This window comes from Mycteria americana, chromosome Z (assembly GCF_035582795.1).
Source record: "Mycteria americana isolate JAX WOST 10 ecotype Jacksonville Zoo and Gardens chromosome Z, USCA_MyAme_1.0, whole genome shotgun sequence".
NCBI lineage: Eukaryota > Metazoa > Chordata > Aves > Ciconiiformes > Ciconiidae > Mycteria > Mycteria americana.
This window is the reverse complement of record NC_134396.1, coordinates 76,732,133-76,759,046: the sequence shown is the minus strand read 5'-3', so window position 1 is coordinate 76,759,046 and position 26,914 is coordinate 76,732,133. Positions and strand designations below refer to the sequence as shown.

The 26,914-nt window shown below is 42.2% G+C and overlaps 1 protein-coding gene and 1 long non-coding RNA gene across 3 annotated transcripts; one reads left to right on the top strand and one right to left on the bottom strand.

Moving 5' to 3' along the window:
• Positions 1–781: 781 nt before the first annotated feature.
• On the bottom strand, positions 782–13,956 carry LOC142421902 (uncharacterized). 2 transcript variants are annotated; one of them, XR_012779002.1, is made up of 6 exons: positions 13,841–13,956; positions 12,873–13,152; positions 11,710–11,862; positions 7,312–7,392; positions 6,170–6,275; positions 782–5,568 (listed from the first exon to the last, which is right to left on the bottom strand). It is a non-coding gene; the product is annotated as an uncharacterized LOC142421902 (long non-coding RNA). The 2 variants fall into 2 exon arrangements; XR_012779001.1 differs by lacking the exon at positions 7,312–7,392.
• Positions 13,957–14,055: 99 nt separating this feature from the next.
• ARRDC3 (arrestin domain containing 3) lies at positions 14,056–26,181 on the top strand. The gene is made up of 8 exons (XM_075526361.1): positions 14,056–14,529; positions 17,900–17,981; positions 20,479–20,626; positions 21,853–21,955; positions 22,346–22,602; positions 23,018–23,180; positions 24,020–24,174; positions 25,636–26,181. The coding sequence occupies exons 1-8, from the start codon at positions 14,250–14,252 to the stop codon at positions 25,690–25,692; spliced, it is 1,245 nt and encodes a 414-aa protein (XP_075382476.1). The 5' UTR covers positions 14,056–14,249; the 3' UTR covers positions 25,693–26,181.
• The last annotated feature ends 733 nt before the right edge of the window (positions 26,182–26,914 follow it).

The following is a 26,914-nucleotide window of genomic DNA, read 5'->3' as shown; positions in this document are numbered from 1 at the left end:
GAAACAGAAAGGTAGAGCCTAACTCTCAAATCTGACATAGCAGGTACTCAGTACCACTCCTGGTTTTGTCCAGGATGCATTCTAGGTAAGAGCTGAAGTGCAAGGGCATTTTGCACATTTCTGTATTTTCAATAGAAACAGGGACCATCTTTAATATAAATGTGAGAGGACCATAACCATCAACAGCCCTGCAGCTTTCTCTAAAAGGAAAAATAATAGGAGCCCAAAAGTGTTCCGTCAGGCAACATGAGGAGGTTTTGTGTAAGGGTGAACAAGGTCCACAATGCCCTGCGGAAATAAGTCCTGAGGTGCAAATCAACCTCACCAGCTGCCATGGTGAGGAAGGCAGAATCGTATGAAATCAGTCTGGCAGAGGCAATCCTGGCAATGGTCCCCCATCTAACTGCCACCAGTTCCACCTGCTCAGCTGAGCTGGCTGCCTTGAGGATGTTACTCTTGGAAGTTACGAGATACTGACTTTTCTGTAAAACATACAGGGGCAGAAGGCTAGGCTTTAAAACAGTGATGCTCACAACACTCAGAGAAATGCAGACACCCTCTCTGACACCCTCTTTACGACTAGAATGAGACCGCACAGCAGGAAATTCATGGTAGAGAAGGGGAGAGCACATTTTCTGGTAGCGCTGTGTGATAGGAAGGAATATACTTAAAAAAAAAAAATTAGCAGGAGAAGGTCTGTTTCAAAATGTTTCCTTGTTCTGGTAATGAATGATCAGTGAATACCAAGATATGTATTTTTAAAGGATTTGATTTAATAACAGTGGCAGATGCAGTGAATTATTTTTTTCCAGTATAGACTGAAGAAACATGGATGACAGTTTAGAGGACAAAAAAAGACTGTAGCAAATGAGGCTTAAAGTACCAAACAGTGTGGACAGCAGCAGAAATAAAGGCGAGAGTTTGCATGAAGGAAAACCTAGCAGACAATAACCTCAGTGTCAGCAATGGGAAAGAACAGCCCAATAAAAATAGTATCACAAGAAAGAGCACAGTGAGGACGGTGGACATGACATCAGCAATATAGCTCAAGTGTAGCTGAATGACTCTTGGGGATAGCCAAGGCTTTCTTCAGTTGCTTTGATTCATTTCAGGTAGCACATGCCCACCTCCCGCGTTGGAGATGCACTGCCGCTGGCACCACCAATGATGCATCTTCTGGCCAAAGACCCTCACGCTGCTGTGCTTTACTGCAGATGGCTGCAGCGGCTACCAGCTGATGCAAGGGAAAGCCTTTGTGTTCACCAACTCTGAACATCAGGCAAGCTTTATGATGAAGTCTCTATTTAGTTCATACACTCCAAACGCAGATGCGTGTCAGGGGGCAGGCACAGGGAACTAAAACCCATACAAATTATACTTTAAACCTACATTTATATTTGTCACCTTCAAAAGGATCTTCCCCCTTATTTATCTTCCTATTGTCAGGATGCTTACACTGTTGTTATATTGGGGATCACGTTAAATCTCCATCCAAAAGTTAGGGCCCAATGAAATGGACACAACATTTTTCTGGCTTTGCATTGAAAAGAACATCTTTTCCTCCCTCTGTCTAAAATATACTTACACAAAACCTGATCAGGATGCTGATTTAAACATTTCCTGAAGGATTTTCTCTTATCAGAACATGGAATAAATAAGGTGGACTACAGAGAAGTGGTGAATGACTGCTTTTAACAAGCCATAAAAAAAAAAAATAATCACAAACTTTACACAAGAGTGGCAGTTATTCCTGCCCATGCAGAATGCAACTGAAATCTCAGGGTAAGCCCTTTATGTACACTGAAACTTGCATTTCTGATAAAATTACAACCATGTGTGAGACTAAATGGCAAAGTAACATATACAAAGATATCAATGAGATTAAAAAATAATATCTATTATTAGTACCTGAGTGTAGCAGACAGGGTAGCAACTGAAGATGCTGAACTAAAAATATAAGCTGGGTTTGGCAAATGCTGCACCATACATATCCTCATAAAAAAAAGAACTCATTCAATGAGCATTTCAGGATCTCAAGTATCTTCTTTCATTTTATGATATCTGAAATTTTCTTTTGGCCTTTATGTTACAACTGTAGAGAATAGCAAATCCCTGATGCTGCGTGGCACATTGTATTTTTATTACTACTGAAGTCAACAGGACTTTAGGCTGCATTCGGTCACATGTATCCTTATCTCACAGTATTTACATCCTACGTATTAGTATAGAGTATTATATATAATATTATATAGATTATTATATATATCAGAGCAATTCCTAAATACACTCAAAATGGTTTACACAGCTGCTGATTTTATGCTTTTTGAAATTATACGATTACCCGCACACAAAATGTGAACAATTCACAATTACTCTTTCTGAACCACACACAAGCAGCCACCAGATGGCAATAAAACCCAGCTAATGAGCAAAGGTCTGGCTTCGCGCATTGTGCAAAATCACTTTTAATTGCTCCCTTCCTTTCTCACGGCGAGTGGCCGTGCAGAAAACACACTCCTGTAATTCAAGTGCTATTCACAATCCATAAACACCTGAAATGAAAACTGGCAGTAGTTACATATTACACCAATATGAGTGAGTTCAGGGAAACACTAGTACTACTGCCCACCATAGACAAACACGGCCCAGAAATAGTAAGTATTCAGCACAGCTCCCCTGAATTGCCATGAAAACTTTTCACAATATTCCCAGTTCCCACCATATCCTCATTCTTTTTCTTCTTCTTTACTTATCCTCTTTGTATTTGCTTAAACTTATTTAAACTAATAATACTAATTACCATGACTGAGATCACTATACTTTACATCCTTCTTTTTCCACTATTTTGTAATTTTAGATGCTTTCAGTATAAGTGCTAACATTGGGATCTACAGTACACACTATCACCTGTTTTAGCTGCTCTCCTTTATTAACAAGAACTTCACTATTTTAATACGTATTGTCAGATGACATACGAGCATTTTTTTTCTCCTCGAAGACAATTGCTTTTTTTCCCCATTACTTGTGATACCATCAAACATATTTCATTTTGGTTATTTAATGGTGTTACTCAGGTACATATGCAAGAACCTATTCTTGGTGAGTATATTGTCACATACATAAGAAATTTGCTTCAGATTAAAAAGACAAAAAAAATCCATCTACATAAAAAAACCTGCACTGGTAGATGAGAAAAACTCCAGAACTTTCTCAGACTCACCCAGTTAGGCAAAAATTGCGAGCTAGGCTTTATTTCCAAACAGATCTACACACAGTCATGCATAAAAACAAAACAGTCATGGTGAACGTCAATGAATAGCACTGCAACTGATAGATGACATAGATGAACTTTGCCAGCGTATAGCAGCCAAAGACCTTGTGCTGGGACTTCTTGTTCTTCAACAACTTTTCCGAGTATTTCTTAAGCACTTTATTGCGCAGGGTTAGTTTCAAAACAATTATACTGTCTGCTGGGAAGAGCATTATGCTGAACTACCAAACTGCATATTACATTGATCAGGCTTGTTGACTTCTCTAATGCTTCATTAATTTGGGCCACTTGGATCTTCCGCTCAGCTGATTCTTAATCTCCTCAGGTAACAGTACAATGCTGAGGGATGTTTGCTCCTTATCCAATAAAAAAAAAAAGTAAAAGGAAGAAAAAGGTGGAAAAACTGCTAAAGTATTTTGTCATCTCTAACAGTGGGAGATGTGAAACTGTTGGGTGAGTTGGGATTCTTTGCGTTCCTCTGTTTCCTCAGCAGGAAAATGGGACTTTCACCCTTTGCAACCCTCCTGAGAATCACTGCTGAGGTTGCTGCAACAATTAATTTGTTAAACAACTTTACTGAAGCCACACGAGGCTCACCGACAAACCCTGGAGGGGAACTTGGGCTTGAAGGTCTGAGAGTTGTTCGGCCCTAATGAATGAAAATATGTGACAACAACATTTGTCATGTTTTCTATAATTTAGCTGCTCAACATTACCTTTCCCTGCACTGCAGCAGTTAATAAGGCCCTTAATGTCCCCTTAATCAGTGCCTACTTAATGTTACTGCTCTGCTGCCTTCTTTGTGTAACTCTTTTCCCAAAAGATATTAATAGCGGTTTCAAAGATAAAAACTACTGACAACTCCATATGTTACACAGTAGCAAGCTCTCTCCTTGACTGATTTATTTAAGTAGAGAAGTTGCAAAAATTTCGATGCTGTTGTTGAAGGATAAATCAACACCTCTATCAGTGAAGCATTACATCTTTTGGGAGTCCTGCTGTGCACCAGTCACAATCAATCCAAGAAATATGTCTGCGTGTCCTTTTGCCAGAGTGCAGGGAATTTTTCTTGGTCAAGTTCTCAGCAAGGACCATGGGTCATTAAATCTTAACATGCATTTTCCTTCTCCAGTGGCTATTTTAACACTTACCCATGTTGGGTGAAAGGTAGCAGACGTGTAAATCAGATTTAGCCACAGCAGTGTCAGAAATTTAGCGTAACGCTGTGCTACACATGATGGTCCTCTTAAGTAGTTTCACATGGGAGGTATGTTAGTTTCTGTCTTCAGTGTGAAGGTGATTTTAAGCATCCCCAGTAGGCCATCAAAATAACAATTAACAGTCTCAGCAGAGCACCATCTTCAAACCTGCTCAACTAAGTTTTTTTTTTCTCCATACAATTTTGCCATTCTGTTGAAAAGGACTCCTCTTTCGCAGACTTCACAGGGTGCAAACTGGTGGAAGACACTTAAACCCTGTCAAATGAGGTTACCCATTATTACAGAAACTTCAGGGAAAAAAATAGTCTTAACCTGCATCACTTACATTGATCTGAACATATGAATGCCATTACAAGTTTTGTCACCTAATATTTCACTTCTTTGTAATTTCCATGTTCTGTATTCTGCTGTGTTGGTGATTTCAGTGAATGTACGCAACTATACCTGGAGGAAAGGTTTAATCTCTTGGAGTAACAGGAAAGTCTGAAGCGTTTCTTCCATTACTTAGTACCCATGTCATCATCACAGACAAAAATGGGAGGGAAGGAGGAAACAGTAATGCTACTAGCTTCAGTGTATGAAGATCAGTGATCATCTAGATCAGTGTTACTCAGATCATCTTGGGTCTTCATAAAAATGCTGCTCGTTTAATGAAGGCATTCTTAAGGTTAAAAAAAAAAAAATCCCCAAATTATCACTCACTTTCATACTTCACCCAGCATGGTAGTGAAAAAGTATGAGTCACTACAAGTGAGCAAGAAACTCACAGTCCAGTAAAATTAAGAATGCCATTGCCGAAACTGGTGGTTCCTGGAAAACCAGAGAGAAACTCTAACTACATGTTTCACTTAAATACCTAGCACTGAATCCAGGCACTTCTGCTAGGTCCAGACACAGTATGTATGGAGAATTAAGCATCTGAGAATGAGACTCATAAGCAATGTTACGCTGAATCCACACCTATTTGTGGTAGCCCACAAATATGTCCTGAGGACACAGACCAGTCTTATCTTGCTGCTGCATAGCTGTTGAGTTGGGGTGGCAGAGAAGCATATCTGCTTGCTTGGGATCCACAGCCTGGAGAGAGGAAAACTTCAGATGGGTTAAAAAAAAAAGGTGCATTTTCTGGCATGTCAGGTAGCATGAAAAGAAGAACCGCACACACACTGTGCCACACCAACGGAAGAGTACAGCTTTCTCTGCACAAATTACATTTGGTACAATTTTACATATCAGCCTAGACCCCCCTCCTGCTTTTATATGGCCTTTGTATGAAAAAAACCAACCCCCAAAAAAACCCTCAAACCAGAAAAAGAACTATTAAAAAACCAAAAGAACGATAAAGGCCAGTCCCCTGTTCTTCTGTTTTTTAAAACCAGAGTACCTGAGAGGAACTCAGAAGTATGCTGTCAACTACAGCAGCCTGCAGACATACAAACTTTCAGACACAGGATGCAAGACTCACTTTTGGGGACCCTGCTGCACGTCACTCCGTGGTGATGGCTGAACCCCACGAGCATACAGCACAGTGTGAGGGGCTGCCTCCCACAGGAAAACGCAGCATAACGAAGTGCTGCCATCTGCCAGATGGCTGCTACAAGTGGAGCAGGGAAGAGGAGTCGCCTTGCCTTGCAAACTGTCCCTAATGAATTTGACAAGCGCGTGCTCACGAACATACCTGTCATACAACTTGAATGTCATCAAGGCATAATTAAGATAATTTTTCAGGTTGTGTCCCTTAGGGCTGGTAGCCAGCAAATGCCCAGTTTCTGGATCCTGATCAGCTCGAATAAGAGGAAGACCAAGCTGCTCAGCTCTGGCAAAAATGAGCCATGCAAAACTTTCTAATAAACCTTTGAGGTGCCTCTGAAACAGAGTGCCTCAAAGGACAGGCAGGAATCAGGCAGGGATTTTCCCAAGATCACAGTCTGCCTTTTTCCCACAATCACAGTTCTGCCTAAGCTCCACTTCGAATGCCTAAATCCTTTCTTTCATTCAAACTTGGCCCGTTCTGTGTAACAGAAGATGCACCAAGGAGCTGATTGTGAGACATACTTCATGCTCATCTGTGAAGCATTTCTGCCAATAGCTCCCTCTCTCGTAATTTCCTCTGTACTCTTCCCCTGCTCACAAGCACTTCGGTGTGACCACTTTACCCACTAACACTAAAAGTTACCAAAAATCCTTAAAACGCCCGTGCTGACTAGACCATCCTGCATCACTGTGCTTTTGCGCTATCTTTTTCTGTCTGAGCGTCATCACACCCTGAGGTTCCAGCACAAAGCCCAGTACTGCTCTCATACCCACAGCCATCACCCCCTGCCATTTCGGTTTTGGTGTGGGCGTGAAGGCTGACTCGCAGTGCTGAGCACCCTGTATATTTCTGCACGCCTTGGAAACCCTCCCCACAGAGCTGCTGAGATGACAAGGGGTGTACAGAGTCCATGTCTTCACTTTTTTACAGCACTCGCCAGCAAAACGGAGAGAGGCATCGCTTCCACATTGCGTAAGGGGCCAGAAATAGAGTAGCATGGCCTCCCCAACAGTGATAACCATCACTCTTGTCGCTGAAATGCTTATCTCTCTAGTAAAGGCAGGTTGGACGTGCTTATTCGTTTAGCTCAGAAAGCTGAAGTGAAATAGATGGTCTAAAACAGAACTCAGCTTGCCTCAGGGTCGCTTTCTTTCTAAAAATACTGCCTTACTAAAGGTCTGAAACTGAGCAAGGAAGAGCTGGTGTGCCGAGAGCTGGTCTGTTCTTTTTCCACACTATAAATTAGTCTAATAAAAGATATTACCTCTTCTACAATCCTTGCTTACCAAAAACCATAACAGCTTATTTCTGGAGAGAAAATCACAGTATATAACTTTCCATTTTGAAACACGAAGCTGATGAGTGTCCTTTGATGAACCAAAAGAAAGGGGAATAAAAAAATTCTTAGTTTTCTTACAAAGCTCTAGTCCAAATACTTTCAGAATCTTTCTTCTGCTTTTACTGAATGTTGGGAAAGATCCTGTGACAAACATACAAAAAAAACCCCAGGGATTTTGTATAGCCACACGTATTACAAGATTTATCTGCAACCTGCTAGTAAGAAGAGATAAATGTGGAAAGAGAGGGTGCAAAAGCAGTATTAATGAGAGAACGGTGGAGCCCTGTCCTTAGTACCACCATGACCCGAGCACAAGGCAGCATACGGTCAAACGTTATCAGAACAACTATGTAATACATTTTGCGTCCTGGGCTCCCAGTATGGTTTGTGGCCTTCTTTATTTTGTAGCTTAATCACTCCTAGGTCATTTGGATTTCATAATCTTGCCATTTCTCATATCCTTGCCAAAGACCTTCTATGAAGTTTTCATTAAAAGAAAAAGCTGAGGAACGGCAGCTATCCCACATTTTTCAAGGAATACCTCTTTCTATGTTTTTTGTACATAACCATGAGCCAGGTGTGGAGGCTCTGCAGCTATGGCACAGACCCCAAAGAGATGGTTTCAACATAACAGGCAGCCTATCTAAGGATAAAATAGATGTGAGGCAAAGCCTACAGCCCAAGCTCTGCTGAACCAGCGCCTGCTCTCTGCAGCATCAGCTCAGGTATCTTTGCAGCGTGCTTTCAGAAGAGGGAGTGCCCTGCTGAAACACCGAATGGCTCTGAATAGACCCAGACTGGCTCAGACACAATCCCCAGCTTAGTCACAGTGCCAGCCCTTTTGGCAGGAGATGGAGGAGTTGGCAGGAGCCTGCAGATGAAGTGGCTGTGAGGCAAGAAGGGGGAAACGCTTTAGGGGGAGCAGGGAGCAACAACAGGGACAACCAAACCCAGTGCAGAACATGACCACATCCCTCCTAAACTATACTTAGTACTCTGGCTCTGGCCCCTGTTTGACTATCCATCGTCGTCTCTGAAGTAAGTATTTCAAGCACACGCTTATATATTACTGACTGCAACAGTAAGCTTGTCCTTTGTTTTCCAGGACAGATTAGTTTAAATATGTATTTAACTGTTTGTTTTCTCAGTTTAACAGCACTAGCAACTATTTTGTCAACCCAAAACTTGCAAACATTCAGTTTAACATGATTAATACATAACTCAAGTTCTGTTTTTAATAGTAAATACACCTCAGAACTCAAGTTATTCTAAATGATTACTTAGCAAATCTTTAGAAGTAAAAAAAAAAAACTCTAACTAAAAATTGCAAACTAAAAGTTTCAGTTTGAATACTTTCCTTACTTATAGTTTGTACCTTCTGAAAACAGAATGATCAGAAACACAGCTCTTTGTTATGCACATTCTTTCTCGCTAATAAATACTATTCTGCAAGGATACAGATATGGACCAGAGGAAGCTGCTCCTAGCTCCTGATTCCTTCAAATTCAGGAACCAGTTTCACAAACTCCAAATTTCTTTACATCATTGAGTATAGCATTCTCCATTATAAAACCAAACCCAAAATAAGCCTACTTAGTAAAATTTTCTCTTCTCTCTACCACAGCACTGACAGCTGAACAGCCATTCCAGTGCGGACAGTACCAAAAGGAAGGTCTGTAGATATCCCTCTGCATCCAGGAGTTTTTAGAAGCAGCGCCTCAGGGCTGCAGTACATAGATCCACGTTTTTGTAACATGACGGTATATGTCACCATTCCACACTGTAATGTGACAATATTTCACAAATGTATCCTCATAACAGGTATGAGGAGGAGAAATTTTATTCCTCTTATTGTTATGGATGAATTGAGGATCAGATACAACAAAGGATGACCAGAAATTAGTCTGTTAAGAGAACTTTCTAAGTACATTTCACATTTTCCATTCATTCACTGCATGAAATATAGAAACCATCGTGGAATATTTTTTTTTTTCTTTCCAGGATTCTCCCTTCGATACAAACACCTTAACCAGCAGACGACATGTAGCATCCGCTTTGACACTCTCTCGAGACCATCCTCTGCTGCACACTGAAACAGCTTCAAAAAGAGGGGCAAACACCCTCTCCACCCTAAGCCAGATAATATGTCAGGATGGTCTCTAAGGAGATGGGGGAAGAATCTGGATCTTCCTATTAACGCTAGTTTATTGATTAATGAGTCAGGAGAGCACTGCAAGCTTTGCTGGCTTTGCTTTTAGAAAAAGTAATGACTGTTCTCAAGGTCATTGTGTATCATACCCATCCTTGCAGATTTATCAAGTGCATGCCAAGAAGTCAGATTAGATAAAGACACTAATGGGATGAAAGCAAAATAATTCCTAATATCTGGATTTCGAGTGGCCTTCACCATGAACACACTGGTCATGTCAAGGCTGGGACAGCTCTGGGCATGTACAAAAGTGCAAATCTAGGCACTCAACAAAGTTTACAATAAATAAAAGACCTCCAAGACTGGGTGAAAGCTCATCAGGAATTTTTAGAATATTGATTTTGCGTTTGGTGACCTAAATTCTGCCCATTTCTACATCCACATCCTTTTACTGGATCTCAGCCTGCAGAGCAGTCTGCAACATGAAGGATTATCCCTGTAGGTTGCCTAAACTCTCCAGCTAAGGTGTGAACCGTGTGGACCTCTCAGAAGCAGAGCAGAGCATAGTGACACCATGCAGTCATCGATACTGGAATAGTTAAATTCAGATGAATCAGTATTATGTATTCAGATGAATCAGTACTACTTTTCAACAGTTTCCAGGGCAGATTCTCAGGCAGTGCAATCTGTATTACCCAGCAGGCCAGGATTTTTTTTTCTTTCTTTCCCTAATTTTCCATAATCTTCTGACAAACTTTTCTCTCCTCTTTCCCCTCTTTCCACAAAAAAAAGAAAGGAAAGAAAAAAAGGAAAAGAAAAGGCATACAAGGGACAGCTTGCCAGTTTCAGGAAATGGTTCGTTAAGTGAGGTCTAATCTTTATCTCTTTATAGAGGCTGGAATATTGCCATCTTCCTTGGAGCTACTGACTCCAATAATAGACAGAGCATCACCTTCATGGTTTTTGCCAGTCAAAAAAAAAAAACAAAAAAGATTTGGACCTAATTTTTCTAAACTTTATGCGGACTTCTATGCAGTTTATCATGTACAGGGCCTGAGAAAATTATTGGAGGCTCCTGACAAATAATAACCACTCTAAGTGTTGTACAAACTAAGTCTTCACTGCCTATTGTTGATCTAAAATTATAAGGCTTGATGATCTTTGCATTCACTTTTTAAAATCCTGTTTCAGGATCTATAAAACTTTTAATATTTAACTAAAGGGCAGTTCATTTAAAAAAATAAAAACTTAATTCCTGAAAATTAACTAACCTTTAGAGTTAACTAAACGTCTGAACACAACTGCTAAATACCTCTTTTAGTTACACTTCATAGCATGTTATCCATTAAAAAAAAGCAGAATTAGATTTTTAAAAGGACATTTTATTTTGACACAAAGACTCCACCGATGAATGGCAGGTTTGCAGGAATGCACAGGCAAAAGACTGCTAAAAGGCGGTGCAGGCAGTTCACCTCATTTGCCACAAGATGGCACGAAACATATAAATTACGAGGACGAAAATAAAATTAATAGCACACTATGAGAAGTATTTAAAAAAAAAAGCTGAAGAGACTGTATGTATGTGTGACTTTCGGCAGGATGTGGGAAACGCATGAATACACTCGAATACAATGTCATTCTGCAGAACGGTTGATGTAAAGTTTATCATTCATAACACACCCTTAACCAAATTGTGTCAGCCTTTCTAGTGCTCCAGATTTAAATTACATATAACCATATATAACGGTGCGGTGATCTAGAAGGTGTCTGGAAACAATCCGGTGTGGGACCAGAAAGAAGAGCAGTAAAGAGACGGTGTGTGGCACTTCTGATGGGAAACAGGCTCAGTCAAGTCAGGACAACCCGGGTAGGAGGAGGTGGGCGGCCAGCAGCAAGAAGGGCTGAGCAGCGGGCACCCACCCCGGCTGAATCGCTCCCAGAGACACAAGCAGGGGAAGGAGATGGGCGAGTGGGTGAGCGACGGGCAGGAGAGCAAGCGCAAGTGGGCAAAAAGCAGATTTTTGTATAAATACACATATATATTACACAAGAGACCAAGATACGGATTGTTTCATTTGTGTGCTGATTTCTGTTCTGGTGAACTCAAAGCTCTTTTCTGAACTCACCAGGTCTAAAAGTGTCTGCTAGACATGAGCTTCTTACCTCACCTGAATCTGAGACTTTAAGTTAACGTACCAAATAGCGCCAGATTCATAACAAAATCTTGTGCCTTGGGTGTTTATAGCTGTGTCCACGATAACCAACAGGATACAACACAGGAAATGCTGTTCCCCATCCATTCTCCTTACCCAAAGGACACAGAGGTGAAGGGCTGCAGGAAGGAGACTCCTGTTTTAGGGGAGAGATAATAGGGATGAATTAAAACAAAACACATAAAAGCTTCCTGATTGAGGCACTAGGAGAAGAAGGGTCATTATTTCAAACAAAAGCAGGTCTCAGCTCAGACGCTTTGGGTGCGTATAGGTACACAGCACAGAGTGAATATGGAATTTTTTTTTTTTTTTCCCCACCAAGTTTTAACAGGAATTTAGAATTAGTCTTGAAAACTGGGTCAACTTTCATGTAAATCAGCACATCTGATCACTCAGGATATTTTTTAATTAACTCACAATGACAGCATAGCAATATATGGAAATTAGAGAGCTTCAAAGATTGTGAGGTTTTGCATTGCATGGGTATCCAAATGTCCCACTAACTTCAGTGGACTCAGTTCCAGGCGTTCAGAAAAAATACAAGAAGGCTCGACCACGCCTGCAGCCCTCAAAAATTGCTCCAAATTGCAGCTGTCTCACTGTTGCAGTGAAAATTTAGATTTATCGGTGGTGTTTGCAACATGTCCAGCATGCCTGAAGAAGCAGGGCTACCATCCACTGCATTTTCCTCCAGACAGCAATCCAGGAACAGGAAAGAGCTGTCTGCTGCTCGGTATGACGCATGGTCAGGACACATAACTGTCTGCAAACTGGCAAAACCTAAAGACCTAGAAGATGACCCACGAATTCACAATGGTGTGGATCTTCCTAACAGCCCACTTGCACGAAATGCTTGGCGCGCTTCCCACATCCCAACAGCGGCTGTGGCATTCTCAAGTCGTGCGTCCAGAAATGGATCAGCAAAAGACAGGAATCCTAGTGAGAGGGGAGGCAAGTTAGGGCTACAGGGTCTGCAGATGATGTACAGGGGAGGGTTTACAGCAGCTTAGCAAAGTACTGATAAAATACTTCTCCAAGAAGCCTGGAATGGGCAAATGTAATCAGTACACAAAACACATCACACCTATCAGAAAATAAGTGAGCACGCACTGTACCCCAACTATGTAGGAAGGTCCCTTTCCTTACCTACATAGACACAAAAAAAATCCACATGAATATCCACTGGACCAGCAAGATTTGAGCCTTCAGCTTCCCGGAAAAGGCAACTGCCGTGCTCTTTGTCATCTCTTTGCCCCGAGAGAGGTGGAGGGTGAGAATGAACCCAGAACTGGAAGGACGGGAGCTGTGGCCTGAACTCCGTGGATGGAAGCTGCATCCCGCCTGGCTGCCAGCTTTCAGATGTCCCACAGCAACTACAGACGACGGAGCTGTGGTTTCTATGACTCGTGGAGGACACGGTTACCTTCTAAATCGCAGAAAAGAGGAAAAACGTGCAAATAAATATACGCATGAGACCATCTGCATCTAAAGGCGTGAGAGCAACAGGAAAAGCATTAGCAGGGAAGGAATAAAACACCTCTGCTTCTGTTGCAAGTTATCTTTTTACGGTTGGACTCGACGACCTTAAAAGTCTTTTCCAACCTAAATGATTGTACGATTCCACGATCTAAGGAAGTATGAAGGTTTACCACAAGATGGTGCAAAAACATAAAAAGTTCTAACACACCCACAGCACACAACCGAACATCTTCGGTCATAAAAAAGCATGAGAACCTCCACCAGGTGTCGGGTCAAGGAAAATACGAATGACTTTTTTTTTTTTTTTTTACTTGAAAAAACCCAGTAAATATAGGCATATGCTTTGAAAACTTAAGTCTGAACTTTTAGCGGCGCGCCTCTGTGCAAAGTCCCAAAGCCCGGCGGCTTGGGGAAGATCACCCACCACCATCACACATCTCATTGAAAGCCTCGTGTCGCTGGGGAAGACAGCAGAATTACAAATGCAGCGTTAAATAACCGAACCGAGAGCGTTTAGCCAAGAAATGGCACCGCGGGGGTGGGTGAAAAAAAAACCAGCAGTGGAAAAGACACTACCCTCCCCCCCAACCGGGGGAGGCACCGGTGTTCGGCAGCGCTGAGGCCGGCAGGCTCACCCCGGCAGGGGGTCGTCTCCCCCTCCGCGACGTCCCCGAACCCGTCCGTGCCCCCCGCCCGCCGCTGCAGCCGGGCTCCGGGCGCTCCCCCTCAGGAGAGAGCGGCGGGGCGGGGCGGTGGCGGGAAAGGCGGGGCGGCGCATGCGCGCTGGGGCTTGTTTGTCAGCGGGCTTATAAGGCGGGGACGGCGGGTGCCGCGGCAGCGCCTTTGTGGGGAGAGCGCAGGCCGGTACCAGCGGCCCCGCCGCGCCGGGGCCGGGGCTCCCCGCCGTCCCCATGAGCGGGCTGTAGGCTACGCGCTGCCACCATCGCCCTTCGCCTGAGGGGGTTTGGGGGTCTTTTTTTTTTTTTTTTTTTTCCCCCCCCTCTCCTCCTTACAGTATATTTTTCTACACTTTGCTATAAAAACATGGTGCTGGGGAAGGTGAAGAGTTTGACAATAAGCTTTGACTGTCTGAATGACAGCAATGTCCCCGTCTACTCCAGCGGGGACACAGTCTCAGGAAGGGTCAATTTAGAAGTAACTGGGGAAATCAGAGTGAAATCTCTTAAAATTCACGCGAGGGGACACGCGAAAGTGCGTTGGACTGAGTCGAGGAACGCTGGATCCAACACTGCCTACACACAGAACTACACTGAAGAAGTAGAGTATTTCAACCATAAGGACATCCTGATCGGCCACGAGAGAGGTAAGCCTTTCCCTTCATAACGTATATTTTCTTCGGGGAGAGGAGGCGTTTTTGCATCGTCTCGATTTATACCTTTACATTTTTTTTTTTTAGCGGATGCAGCTCAGCGTCGGTGGGGAGCAGGGCACGCCGGGGGTCGTGTCGCGGGGTGACTTGAAGCTGCAGGAGATGCATCTGCAAAGTGCCTGCAAGCAGGGCAGCGCCGGGCTGCCTGCCCTTCAGCACAGCCATTTAGTAATACCTTACCTTACACAGGCGCTATCCTTTTTTCCCCCCTAGTAATACTAGCAGGATTTGCTCTTCCGTGGGGAAAACAGCTGTAAAATCGAAGCCAGATAGGCAGCGAACGACTTTTATGGGCAGCATCCTATCAAATCGCGAAATAACCGTGCAAGCATAAAACCAACATTTTTTGACACGTCGGGGTTCTGCTTTTCGGGCTGATAATGTGATGATTTTTTTAATTTTTATTTTTAAGGATGGCTCGTTATTGCCAGATAAGATTCCCCCTCGCTCATTTTGACATATGCTATCACCACCCCACGTGTAATTCCCCCCCCCTTTTTACCCCCTCCTGGTAAATCGCTTTAATTCCCCTCGCCCCACCCGTGGGGGGGGGGGACACCCCGATGTAAAGATCTGTCCAAAAAGCCCTGATGGGGGGCATGGGGGGGGGGGTTGCGTAACGGCAGCATCCCTCCGAAAACTGGGGAGACGAGGACCTCCTGCTCCCCCCTTCCGTGGACTGCGGGGGGGGGGGGGGTGTCCCCACGCCGCGGGGTCGTACCCCCCCCCGGCTAGCAAACCCCTTGGCGGGCAGGCGGGAGCGCCGGGGCCGGGGGGGGTTGTTTTTTCCGAAGTTTGCAGCCTTTGTTCGAAGCGGTTCAATCCTGTTTGGGACCGGTCCGGGGGGGGGGGGGGGGGGGGGGTGCGCCGCCTGCTCCGCGCAGATTGGCCGCACGCGTCAGGTGGTGGCGATGACTTAATTCCCTAGCACAAGAAAATAATGTTGAGAACCGGTTATGTAATTTTGGTGCTGCTTGCCTGGTGGTGGTTTTTTTTAAATATGCAGCATATTTACTGCAGGGATTGAATATTTCCCCTTCCTTCGAAAAAAATGTAATTCTGGAAGAACTCCGGCCGCAGGCGGCACCGAGCCCATTACCAAGCGTTTCTGAAATCAACGCTGTCGCAGAGGGTTTTTTGTTATTTCTTTTTTTTAATTAACACCTCCTGCACAGCTCGCTGACGAGGGGACTTGTGCCTCACAGCCTCCTTTACGCCGCCGCCTTAAGAGATCACTCGCCCGAGCGAAACTTCACGCACCTCCGGGTCGCGGGTGACAGAAGCGTGCAGACACGGACGAGCCTCCCGTGGCGTGGAGGGGCATGCCCGCGGGTGGGGAGCCTGAGGAAGAGGGGACGGGGACGGGGCGCGCCCCGCTGCCCGCGGAGCCGCTGCCGGCGCCCGCGGCCGAGTTTCAATGACCGCCCCGGGCGCCTCTCCCCCGAGCTGGCGGCCCAGGCCGCGCCCCCCGCCCGCCCCCTGATTGGCCGGCCGCGGTTTGTTGGCCTGTTGCTAAGGCGATGCCAGCCGCTGATTGGAGGGCGCTGGCCGCGGGGGTGAGGGAGCAGGTTGCCCTGCCCGCAGCCGGCGGGCGCCGGCAGCCCCCGGGGAGAGGGGGCGATCCCCTGCGGAGCTGGCAGGGAGGGAAGCCCCTCTCTGAGGGCGGGCGGCGGGACGGCCTGCGGCCAGTCACGTCCCCATCGCCCCCCCCCCCCCCCGGTCACCTCCCCTGAGGGATCTCGGCGGGGCGCGGAGAGCGGAAGGCGAGGAGCGGCCGGCGCCCCGCCCTCGCTCCCTCGCTCCCTCCCTCGGCCGGCGGGGAGCGGAGCTGCTGAGCGAATGCGGCGGGTGTAACGTATACCGTATGTATATGAGCGGCTGGCTGGGGATCCGCTCGCACCGGTTTAGGCCGGTCGGCTCCTGCTCCAGCCTGGCCCCTGATTGACAGCTCAGCACTTGTTTACCACAGCTCCGCCGCGGCCGCCCGGCTCGGCGGGACTGCTGAGCTGGCAGAAAGGGGGGAGGCAGGACGGGAACTTGTCTGTGAGGAGGAGATCGCCGTGCTGGGAAATAGAGCCACGACCAAAACCAACGCTTCCCCCGTCTCAAAAAAAAAAAAAACCAATTTAAAATTTTTTTTTAAAAAAACCCACCCTCACGCCGATACACATTGTCTCGCCCTTTGGGCGCATTTTCCTGACAATTTCGTGACGCTGTGTGCTGAAGGTGCATTCGTGTCGATAGCTTGCTGGTGGGGGCTTTTTTTTTTTTTTCGTTTTATTTTTCTTTTTTTTTTTTAAGACATTCGGCGTTTGCACTGCACTACAGGAAGGGGAGCATCGGTGTTTCTGTAGGACAATGGGAACTTAAAATCCTCCTGTGTGCCTCCATTAATGCTTCAGGCCATTAAATATAAGCGGTTGCCTTTCGCATTGTCCTACTATATCCCCTTTTATTATTCCAGCCCTTTGTATGTGCGAGATGCTCAGTTATTTTTCTCTCAACTTTCTGTTTTGGTGGAGTCAGCGTTTTTCTGGTTTTATGGTAATTACGTCCGAATAAACTGTGAATTTGTTGCAGCATTCAAAGGCGCACAAGAAATCATGACCATAAACAAAGGTCAGCTTTCTTGGTGGAACCAGCAAATCCCTGGGTCTTTGCTGTCCAAGCAAGATCAAGTTAACCTACCAAAAAATAAAAAGTTTAGCTCTAGACAGTGTTAATCGAGCAGCTTGCCACTTTCTGTGCCTCTGAATTTGCCTGGTACTTTCCAGGTGGTGCTTGTAGACTCTTCTTTTTTTTCTCTCACTTTTTTTTGGTGACTAATTTCTGGACATTGTTGCCAGGCAGGAGATAAAAGGAAGCCGAATTACTAAGTTTAATCTTGCACTGCGGACTTTGCGCAGATCGCTTAATGCTGTTAAAGAGCCATTTCTATTTCATTTTAACTAGGAATCACAGTGGAAAGCATGATTGCCATTACAGATCTTGCAGGCAGGCCTTGAAATGGCAGCAGTTGCAACTGTGTCAGTCTTTAGAGGCGGGATTATAAATCAAAGCAAATTAACCTCTGCTTTTCTGTCAGGTGAATCTGGCAATCTTGCCTACCCTTCTATGGGTAAGATTTGGCCCTGCATCCAGCAGTTAATACAAATGAACTAGAGACCCTTGTTTCTGGGATACCACGTTCTTAAGTGTTGTAATGAGTGTGTACATTCCTTTTATTCTGGAAGAAAAGCCCGTGTAATGTGTAACGTGTGCAGGTGGAATAGCATCTTGTTTTTTGTTTTTTTTCCCCTCCTAGATGATGACAATTCAGAAGAAGGCCTTCACACCATCCATTCGGGAAGGCACGAATATGCATTCAGCTTCGAGCTTCCACAGACGTAAGTGCCCACACGCAGTCCCCGGGCCCTGCTGCCCACCCCCCTGAGCAAAACTCCTGCTGTGGGTGGAGGGGAAACCTTTTCAATGGTAGTAGGAATTGTGCTCCGACATGCAGCAGAGGACATAATCTCATTAAACTGAAGAGGTTGCTTTTAAATTGATACACGCTTCCTTTTTTTTTTTTTTAATTTCCACAAAACAGGAGCTCATTGCTGCCCAGTTGCTCACTTTCTTTTGACCAAGTCTTGCTGACTTACTAGGTCTTCCAATATTTTACCCCTTCCCAAGAGACGGGAGAGGAGTTTGAACCATCACGGGAGTACTGCAGAGTGGCTGAGATACCTTCTAACCCAACCAGCAGTTTACTGGAGCCATGCAGACCAGCAGAACTAGAGATAAGATCACAGCTGAATTGTTTGGGCTCATTCTGGAACAGATGTGGCAAGTTTAACTATGTTTGAACAAAAGAGGAAGTTGTTCTCATTTGAATAGGATGTATGTACCCAGGCTGGCCTTTATGGAGAAAGCCTGGATGGAAATAAGCAGAAGGATGGGCGAATGAAGCAAGAAAAATTCCTGTACCTAATCCTGTTTGTGTCAGAAAGCAAAGGTGAAGCTAGAGTGAGTGAGAGCAGAAGTGTTAAGGTAAAGATTGTTCCCCCAAGCCTGAAATGTGTAATGTAGACATTGTGAATGGAAGATTTATACATAGAGGAGTTACCAATATGGAAATTAGCTAAAAATATAAGTTGCAATAAAATTAAATACACAGGAACAGACGGAGTCTCGACATGGATGGAAAAAGGAGCCTTTTCCTGTAAAAGGCAAACAGTGAGGTCATTAAGGTTGAAAAACTTTGGCAGTGTGTTATGTGAAATAGCTCAGTACCTAATATTAAAGCTAATAAACCATCTGTTTATTAGAGGTGCTGGTTTTAGCAGAACCTGCAGATGATAAACACTTTTACAGGTCAGTTTCAAAGTGAACAGCCCAGGACTTTACAGTAGATCTTACTGGAACAGTGGAGAAGACTTGTATACATGGAGATTTTTAAAGACAATTTAGCATTCTGTGAAAATCTCAACTACAAAAAGAAATCAGGCTAATACTGATCATCCCTTGAGTTGGAAGGGGCATTTAAATAAGAAAAAACAACACATACATGAACATGAAATACTTAGCTTGAAGTGAAGCAGATAGCCAGCAAAATATCGCAAGCATTGGTCAAAACACAGGTTCTTTTTAAGTGACCTGAAGGAATAACTGTGAAACCAGCTGTTGATAATACTGAAAAAACAAAGGCTGGTATTAAAAGCCTGAAGTTTGACACTGCCTACTTATTTGTTGTTTTGTCTCCATACAATACTTCCAAAATTTACCTAAACTACAGAGCAACAGTGGAAAGAAAGAAGAGACACACTGGCCTTACTGCTTTTTGCCTTAAAGGATATGGGGCAGGATGAAACATTGAAGATCAATTAGAAAATCCTTTCATTTGGATTATTAGGAAAAGAAGTAAACATTTCAGATGTGCAAATAGAGGAGTCAAAGCTGTAACTGAAAGAATCATTCTAAGTACTAGTGTGGCTAGTATTATTCCCTAGGAAAGATACAGAAGCTTTACAAATAATTTTTGTTTAATTTATAATTCACTTGCATAAAAATAAGGAAAAAAGTGATGGAAAACGACTGTTAATTGGAGATAACTGGAATATGAAGATCTTTTGTCTTTCATTTTATGATGTTACAGGGAAAAAAAAGTGATGCTGAAAGATTTGGAGATGGTTTCTACATCGTTTTTCCTCCAGCTCCCAAAAAGGACTTCTTTCATCTGTCAAAAGTTCAGAGCAGAATAGGCTTCATGATTTTATGTGTATATATGCTTGTATATGTACATCCATATACAATATAAATGTTTTAAGCTGGTCTCATCAGGGTAGAGGAGAACTAGAAGGTATTCAAAACAGCTTCTCTCTTCAGAACTCGAAATTGAAATATTTACTCTGCTTAAGGCAAAACAAACTATAAAAGTGCTGAGCTACAACTAAAATTAACTTGACACTGAGATACCAGCCAAGTAAACAATAGACAATGATTTACAAAATATGATATCCAGGACAGTAATTGGTTGATACTAATGCTCAATTTAAGTTGGTAGTCTTAATGTGGCCTTAAAAGGGCATGCTTTACTCTAGATGTGAAAGTGGCCTCTTAAGTTTAAAGGAAATGTGTGCTCTCCTGGCATTTTCTAGTACAATTCTTTAATTGATTCTTAAAATCTATGCAAAACTGTAGTAGGATGAATTGGAGATGATTTTTTCTCCCATCTTTAATCTTGAATTTTTCTGAGATATGGAAACTTTGCAAATAAGTTATGCTGCATTAAATACTACAATGCATTAAAAATGCAGTTCTACATACTAATCCCTGATCTGATCAATTGTATCATTATTAGACAGAAAGACTTTACTCAATTTTGACCTTTGTCCTGCACAGACCACTTGCTACCTCATTCGAAGGCAGACATGGCAGTGTGCGCTATTGGGTGAAAGCCGAATTGCATAGGCCTTGGTTTCTACCAGTAAAATTAAAGAAGGAATTTACAGTCTTTGAACATATAGATATCAACACTCCTTCATTACTGGTAAGAATTGACAGAATTACTCATTCTTTGTTTCTGGCATAAAAATAATGAAGTATACTATGTGAGACAATATCCACATCTAATTTTACCTAATATTTATTTGCTAGTTTTAATTACAGCTGATCTTCTGTATTACATCAGTTCAGCAACTCTTTACTGGTATTTTGAAAGCTACATTTTCTGGTACTTGGAGTTGCTTCATATTTAAGATGTAAAATGGCTTTGTCAATTTAAATTGATAATACTAAATTGTAAAATGTCACTAAGGAGGAAAGTTTTGTGAACTGTTCCTTGTTGATCTTGAATAATCTGTGGAAGGAACAATGAAACTTAAAAGAATATTACAGTGAGAGACTGCTAACTTAAAAATGCAAAGTAAAAAATGTACTGGCGTGCATAATTGATAATTTCCATATGGATAGTTTTCTACCAATGGGGAGAAATTATCATAATTCTGTATAGTCTTTTTCTGAAATGTTATTTCACTAAAATAATTTCAGTATCACAACTGCTTTCAATGAGGATTTCAATCTGGCCTAAAATTCCTTTTCTTTTTTTTTCCTCCTCTTCCTCAAGTTCTAATCTATGGAGGGGGAAAAAAAACCTCAAAGTCCATTGAAATAGGTTTCTTGTGTGTATGGGTGAAAAATCAGACCTGCAAAGGGACATTGGCCTTGCACAAACTCCATTAAAATCAAAGGACTCCTATTTGACTTTAATGGGCTTTGGATCAAGTCCTAAATCCTGATACTGTGTAAAATAACAAAGTCTGTTTAATATAGATGAAATGAGAGCATTCTGAAACAGAGGAAACAGCAGGAGTCAAGGTTACAGTATTTTAGCTTAGTTATTGTTTCTGCAATACATGTACTGGAAAGATGTTCTAGTTTAGTGATAAGTGAAAAGCTCTGCCAACAATATGTTGGGATATGTAGGCTGTAAAGCCTTTTCTTAAGTTACACGGTATTTACGTATAAAAACTGTTTTCAGTGTGACTGTAGTATGAAGTGCAGCAGAAAAAGCAGTGTTAATGAGTAATGGAATTAGAATAATCTGCATAGTGCCATTTAAATTGCTTGAGTTTTTTTCCTCTAAATAAAGCTAGCTATGTTTATCAAAATACATAAGTACATTATGAAAATCATTTTTTGTGTTGATTAAAACAGATGAAGAGATTCATGAAACTTTAATTAAATGGACAATGTTGTTCTTTTTTTTTTTTGCAGTCACCCCAAGCAGGCACAAAAGAAAAGACTCTCTGTTGTTGGTTTTGTACCTCAGGCCCAATATCCTTAAGTGCCAAAATTGAAAGGAAGGGCTACACCCCAGGTACGTAACAGAAGTAATTATAGGAAATGTTTTTCCTTCCCTTTTAAAATGACAGTTTGTACTTACTGCCTTTATATAAATGAAATATTTAAACTGTTCTTTTCACCTCAGTCTGCATTCAGCAATCTTCTCAATATTTTCTTACTAATTTTGTTAACTGATGCTAGCTGTGTCTCCAGATTGTCAGAGGACATCTGCTTCTATTAGACCTGTGCATTTCTCTTTTAGATTAGCTCACGGTGATCTTATTCCTATTAGCATCAGTGAATGTTTTTCATGGTAGAGCATTGCTAGCAGTGTCTGGTGCATTATAACAAACACAGAACGTGACAATTTGCTTGAGCTGCTTTGTAAATATAAAGAGAACATGAAATTCTGTTTTGTTTTCAGGTGAATCAATTCAGATCTTTGCTGAGATTGAGAACTGCTCTTCCCGTGTGGTGGTGCCAAAGGCAGCCATTTACCAAACGCAGGCATTTTATGCCAAAGGGAAAATGAAGGAAGTCAAACAGCTTGTTGCCAACCTGCGTGGGGAATCCTTGTCATCTGGCAAAACAGAAACCTGGAATGGCAAACAGTTGAAAATTCCACCCGTTTCCCCTTCAATCCTCGACTGTAGTATAATCCGTGTGGAGTATTCACTGATGGTATGTTGCATGGTTTGTTTCAGTTGAGCATGAGTAGTATCCATCATTGCTTGCAAATTGCTAACAAAGCATTCTGTGCTAACTAGCTACAAAAGAAATACATGTCCTAATATTAGTGCACTGACAGGAGTTCCGTAAATAAATTCAGTTTAAATCATGCATGTTCTTAAAACAGTTGTGGTGTGCAAGCTAAGCAAATGTGTTATGAGTAGGCAACTAGCTGCATCCTGAGCTGCATTTGACTCGGGGTGGGGGTGGGGCTTTTTGTCTCCATAGGGGCATTGGCCCCAAAACAGACAATAAGAAACTTAAGTTCCTCATGGAAAGTTCCATTGACAGAGAACTTAGTTGAATAATGATGAAATGCTCATACGATCCTACATTTTAATCATACACCTCTTCTGTTGTTCTTCAGGTATATGTTGATATTCCAGGCGCCATGGATTTATTCCTTAACTTACCACTGGTCATTGGTACCATTCCTCTACACCCATTTGGTAGCAGAACATCAAGTGTGAGCAGCCAGTGTAGCATGAACATGAATTGGCTTGGTCTGACACTACCTGAAAGACCAGAAGGTAACTTGACAGTACAAATCCCAATCAATTTGCTAGTCTGTTTTGATTTTTGTCTGCTTTATTTATTGCTGTCATGCAAACCAGACCCGAATTACATCCTTCATAATAAAGCCCACAGGAACTCCTTGTGGATGTTTCCTTGGTACCTGCATGTCCTCTGTGGAGAGAACTCTGTTCTTCTCTGCCTTCCTCTCTCAAGGACAACCAGTGAAATCCAGCTGCTTGGAAGCTGGCACAAGTGAAAGTACAGGATGCCATTGTACCTGTGCAGAATTAATTCTGCCTCCAGCATCCCAATTGCATCCTTGGTTGTAAGGCATTGTAACTGGTCATAATAGCAGTTTATGGTGTCCTTTACCAGCCTTAGTAGACAAGGCTGTGTGAAAAGATAATGTAATTCATTTCAGTGGGAAATCTCTCTTGTCAAAGGAGAAACTCTGTATCTCCTTTCTTCTGTTTTCACATATCTAATAAACATCCCTTTTTTTATGTACAAATCCCAGACTTAGATTTGTGGAGTCCAGAGGAATGCAATGTTCTATCATTCCTACAGTACAGAAATCCAGTCTTTTGAGTATGCTTTAAATTTTAAGGTGTTAATTAAGCCACAATAAGCAGTGGTCAGTCTGCTCTTGGATTTCAGCATAATCTTAAAAGAAAACAAAACAGCCTACCCCCCCCAGCCTACCCCCCGTCCATGTTCAACAACTGTTAAAAGTCACTGAAGTAATTTACCTACCTGTTGGTGCATTTTTACAATGATAAAAGTTTAATATTTATGTTGTATATTTTGACATGCATAAGAACTTGTTCGAACTGCGTGTGCCTCTTCCCTTCAGCACCTCCTAGCTATGCAGAAGTGGTTACGGAGGAACAGAGGCAGTCCAGCCTTGCACCCATAGGTGCTTGTGAAGACTTTGAGAGAGCGCTTCCAGGACCATTGTTTGCATACATCCAGGAGTTCCGTTTTCTGCCTCCACCCCTCTATTCAGAGGTAGGTACCTGAGACAGAATATGATGATTAATTCACTGTTTTTCTGAATTCTGTCTTGTGGAGTAAATGTAGGAAGTTGTTTCTCCTTCCTAAAATCAGGATAAATCATTAAAATGATGAACAGGGGATAAGGTGAAGTTGTTTTAGCAAAGTGCAGGTGAATTACATCAAGAGTTTTCAGGAGTCTTCACAATTCTAATGCTTTGTAGAAATTTTCCAAATTGTTGTTTACCCTCTTGGCAACTTCATTAAAACCTTGCATTATGTATATAATACATTGCATTGGTTAACACCACCATTTTGGGTCTATACATGCACAGCAAGTTAATCTTCTTCAGCTCTACTTCTTTCTAAAAGTACGCTGTGTGTTTTTGGTTCTGTATGTGTAGTGCTTTCAGAAGTTCCATGTAGAGAAGTTACAAAGGTATTCTTTCTGACTTAGGTTTCTGTAAATACACAGTTCTCCAACATTTCTGGCTGCATTTTTAGTTCCATGAAAGCCCTTCAATAACTGTGACATAACCTCAAAACTTTCCATGTTCATATCTTTCAGGAAAAAGCAGGGGATTAGGACAAAAGTAAAAGTGTCCTTTGGCTAAATCTTGCCTGAATTCACCCACTATTGATTTTTTTTTTTCTTTTCTCCTCTTGAAACACCAATCTGCTATTGAATGGGCAGAGAAGAGCATGGTCTTTTGTGTGCTGGAGAATTCTGAGGAGTCTTCTATAGCTTACCCCTAGAATACAACTCTTTTAAGTCCTTTCCATTTTAGGTACTTAAAGATTTAGAAAGAAGCCTATTTTGTCCTCAAAAAATGGTTGTATAAAATTAACTGATAAGAATGTTGTCTAAACTATATACTGTACACTTAAACTATTCTTACTACCCAGTTTTGGAGACCAAAGTTAGCAGGTTGTTCCCCTTCTTCCTTTTCTAGAAAGGAAGAAGGTAAGGTGTGGCACACATGAACTTCTAAGATGTTTTGTGGGGTGTTTGAGGATTAATTACTTGGGAATTAAAAGTAGAATGACTTTTTATTGATAACTTCATATCTTTTGAAGCAAAATGTCTTCTGAAATCAATTAAATATTTAAGTTACACTTTTAGTGATGAGTCAAGTTGTCTTTAGTGTACAGTAGATAATTGAAAAGATTTCTGTGCTACTAAAGCAGACTTTTTCCAACTCTTTTATCAGTTCTTTGTGCTTATCCTTAAAGTACCATCAACCTGTAGTGTAAAATTTTCCACTATACTTAGTTACTAATTTTTCATTCCAAGTTTTGTCTAATTGACTAGAGGTTTTTCAATTACTTGAATAACCTTTGGATTGGGAATGCCATTTATTGCTGTGATTGTCTTAAACTTGTCAGTTTTGGTGGGGTTTTGTTTGGATTGGTTTATTTCTAGCAATTGACTCTAAAATGCCTTGGGTTGGGTTTTTTTTTTCTTCTTTTGGTTAGATTGATCCAAACCCAGATCAGCCCACAGATGACAGACCATCTTGCCCATCTCGTTGAAGGAGTCCATAAAAAGCTGACTTGACTTGGGTTTTGAATCATACCTGCCATGTTGAAGGTCAAAGCATCATAGTGGAGACACTTTCAAAGGAAGTGGTTTTGCTCTTGCCTGTATGGTGAATGAAAACAACCTGTGATCATGCTTTGAAGCCTACAGTAACATGTAGGACTGCTCCACATGCTTGAAGACCTGAGCTTCCCCCCCCCCCCCCCCTTAAATACTGGCACATACTAGGAGCAGCCTTACTAACCTACAGTCATGTGTGTCAAAACACTCAAACCACATTGTAAGAGAGGGATGGCTTCCTCTTATGATTGGGAAATTTGCACATGCTCATTGCTTATGTTGTGCGGTTCAGTGTCACTACAGCTTTTTCTCATTTATGCCAGACTGTTGTTAACCCCCCTCTTACTTGTTTGTGGTCCGCACAATAAGAAGCAAAAGAAAGCTTTGACAAAAAAAAAAAAACAGCAACAGACTTTGACAAATGCACTGACTTTTCTTTTTTTAATTTAATGTAGCCTGGACTTTACCTGCATATGCACATGCTCAGAATTGTCCTAGTAGGCTGATCATGTATCACCTCTTCAGCTTGGATCCTATTGTGGATTTCTTTACAAACATCAAATGCCTTCAAGCCAATCCTTCTTGCTGTATGTTTTGCAGCCTACTGTAGTAGATAAGCAACAGATGTGGGGTTGGGGTGGGGGGGTGGAGAGTTAATAGAAAGAAACTAATAGACTTCATCAAGATTGTATACCTTCTTGATTTCTTTTAAGAATTTGTTGCCTTTCTACTATTATCGCAAAGCAGCATTTTGTTACAGACTGCCTAAAAATCACTTAATCTCAGGTGAACTCATCACTTGCCAAACTGTTGGAATGCTATTTGTTTTGTTATGTTGCACTGTTGAGTTACTTCTTTTTTTGTTTTGTGTTTGTGTTTTGTTTTTGTTCTTTATTCAAGAGGGGGATCTGGAATAGGGACATACACAAAAGTTACAAAACCCACCCTCATTCCCGTTTATCTTTCTACGTTATAAAAAAAGAGATGTTCAAGTTGTGAAGCTTTAAAAAAAGAAATAAAAAGGCACAAGTGAAAGCAGCACCAGTAGGCACCAGCTCAGCCTCAAAAAAATTTTAAAAGGAAATAGTCATAGCTGTCTAGGATTTGTAGACAGATTGGTATCTGAAGTAGTAGGGATAGGAAGGGAAATAAATT

Coding starts and splice junctions, on each gene's coding strand:
- ARRDC3 (XM_075526361.1), top strand. CDS start 14,250: ATGGTGCTGGGGAAGGTGAAGAGTTTGACAATAAGCTTTGACTGTCTG. Junction 14,530..17,899: donor CCTGATCGGCCACGAGAGAG/GTAAGCCTTTCC, acceptor TTCCCCTCCTAG/ATGATGACAATTCAGAAGAA. Junction 20,627..21,852: donor TCAACACTCCTTCATTACTG/GTAAGAATTGAC, acceptor TTTTTTTTGCAG/TCACCCCAAGCAGGCACAAA.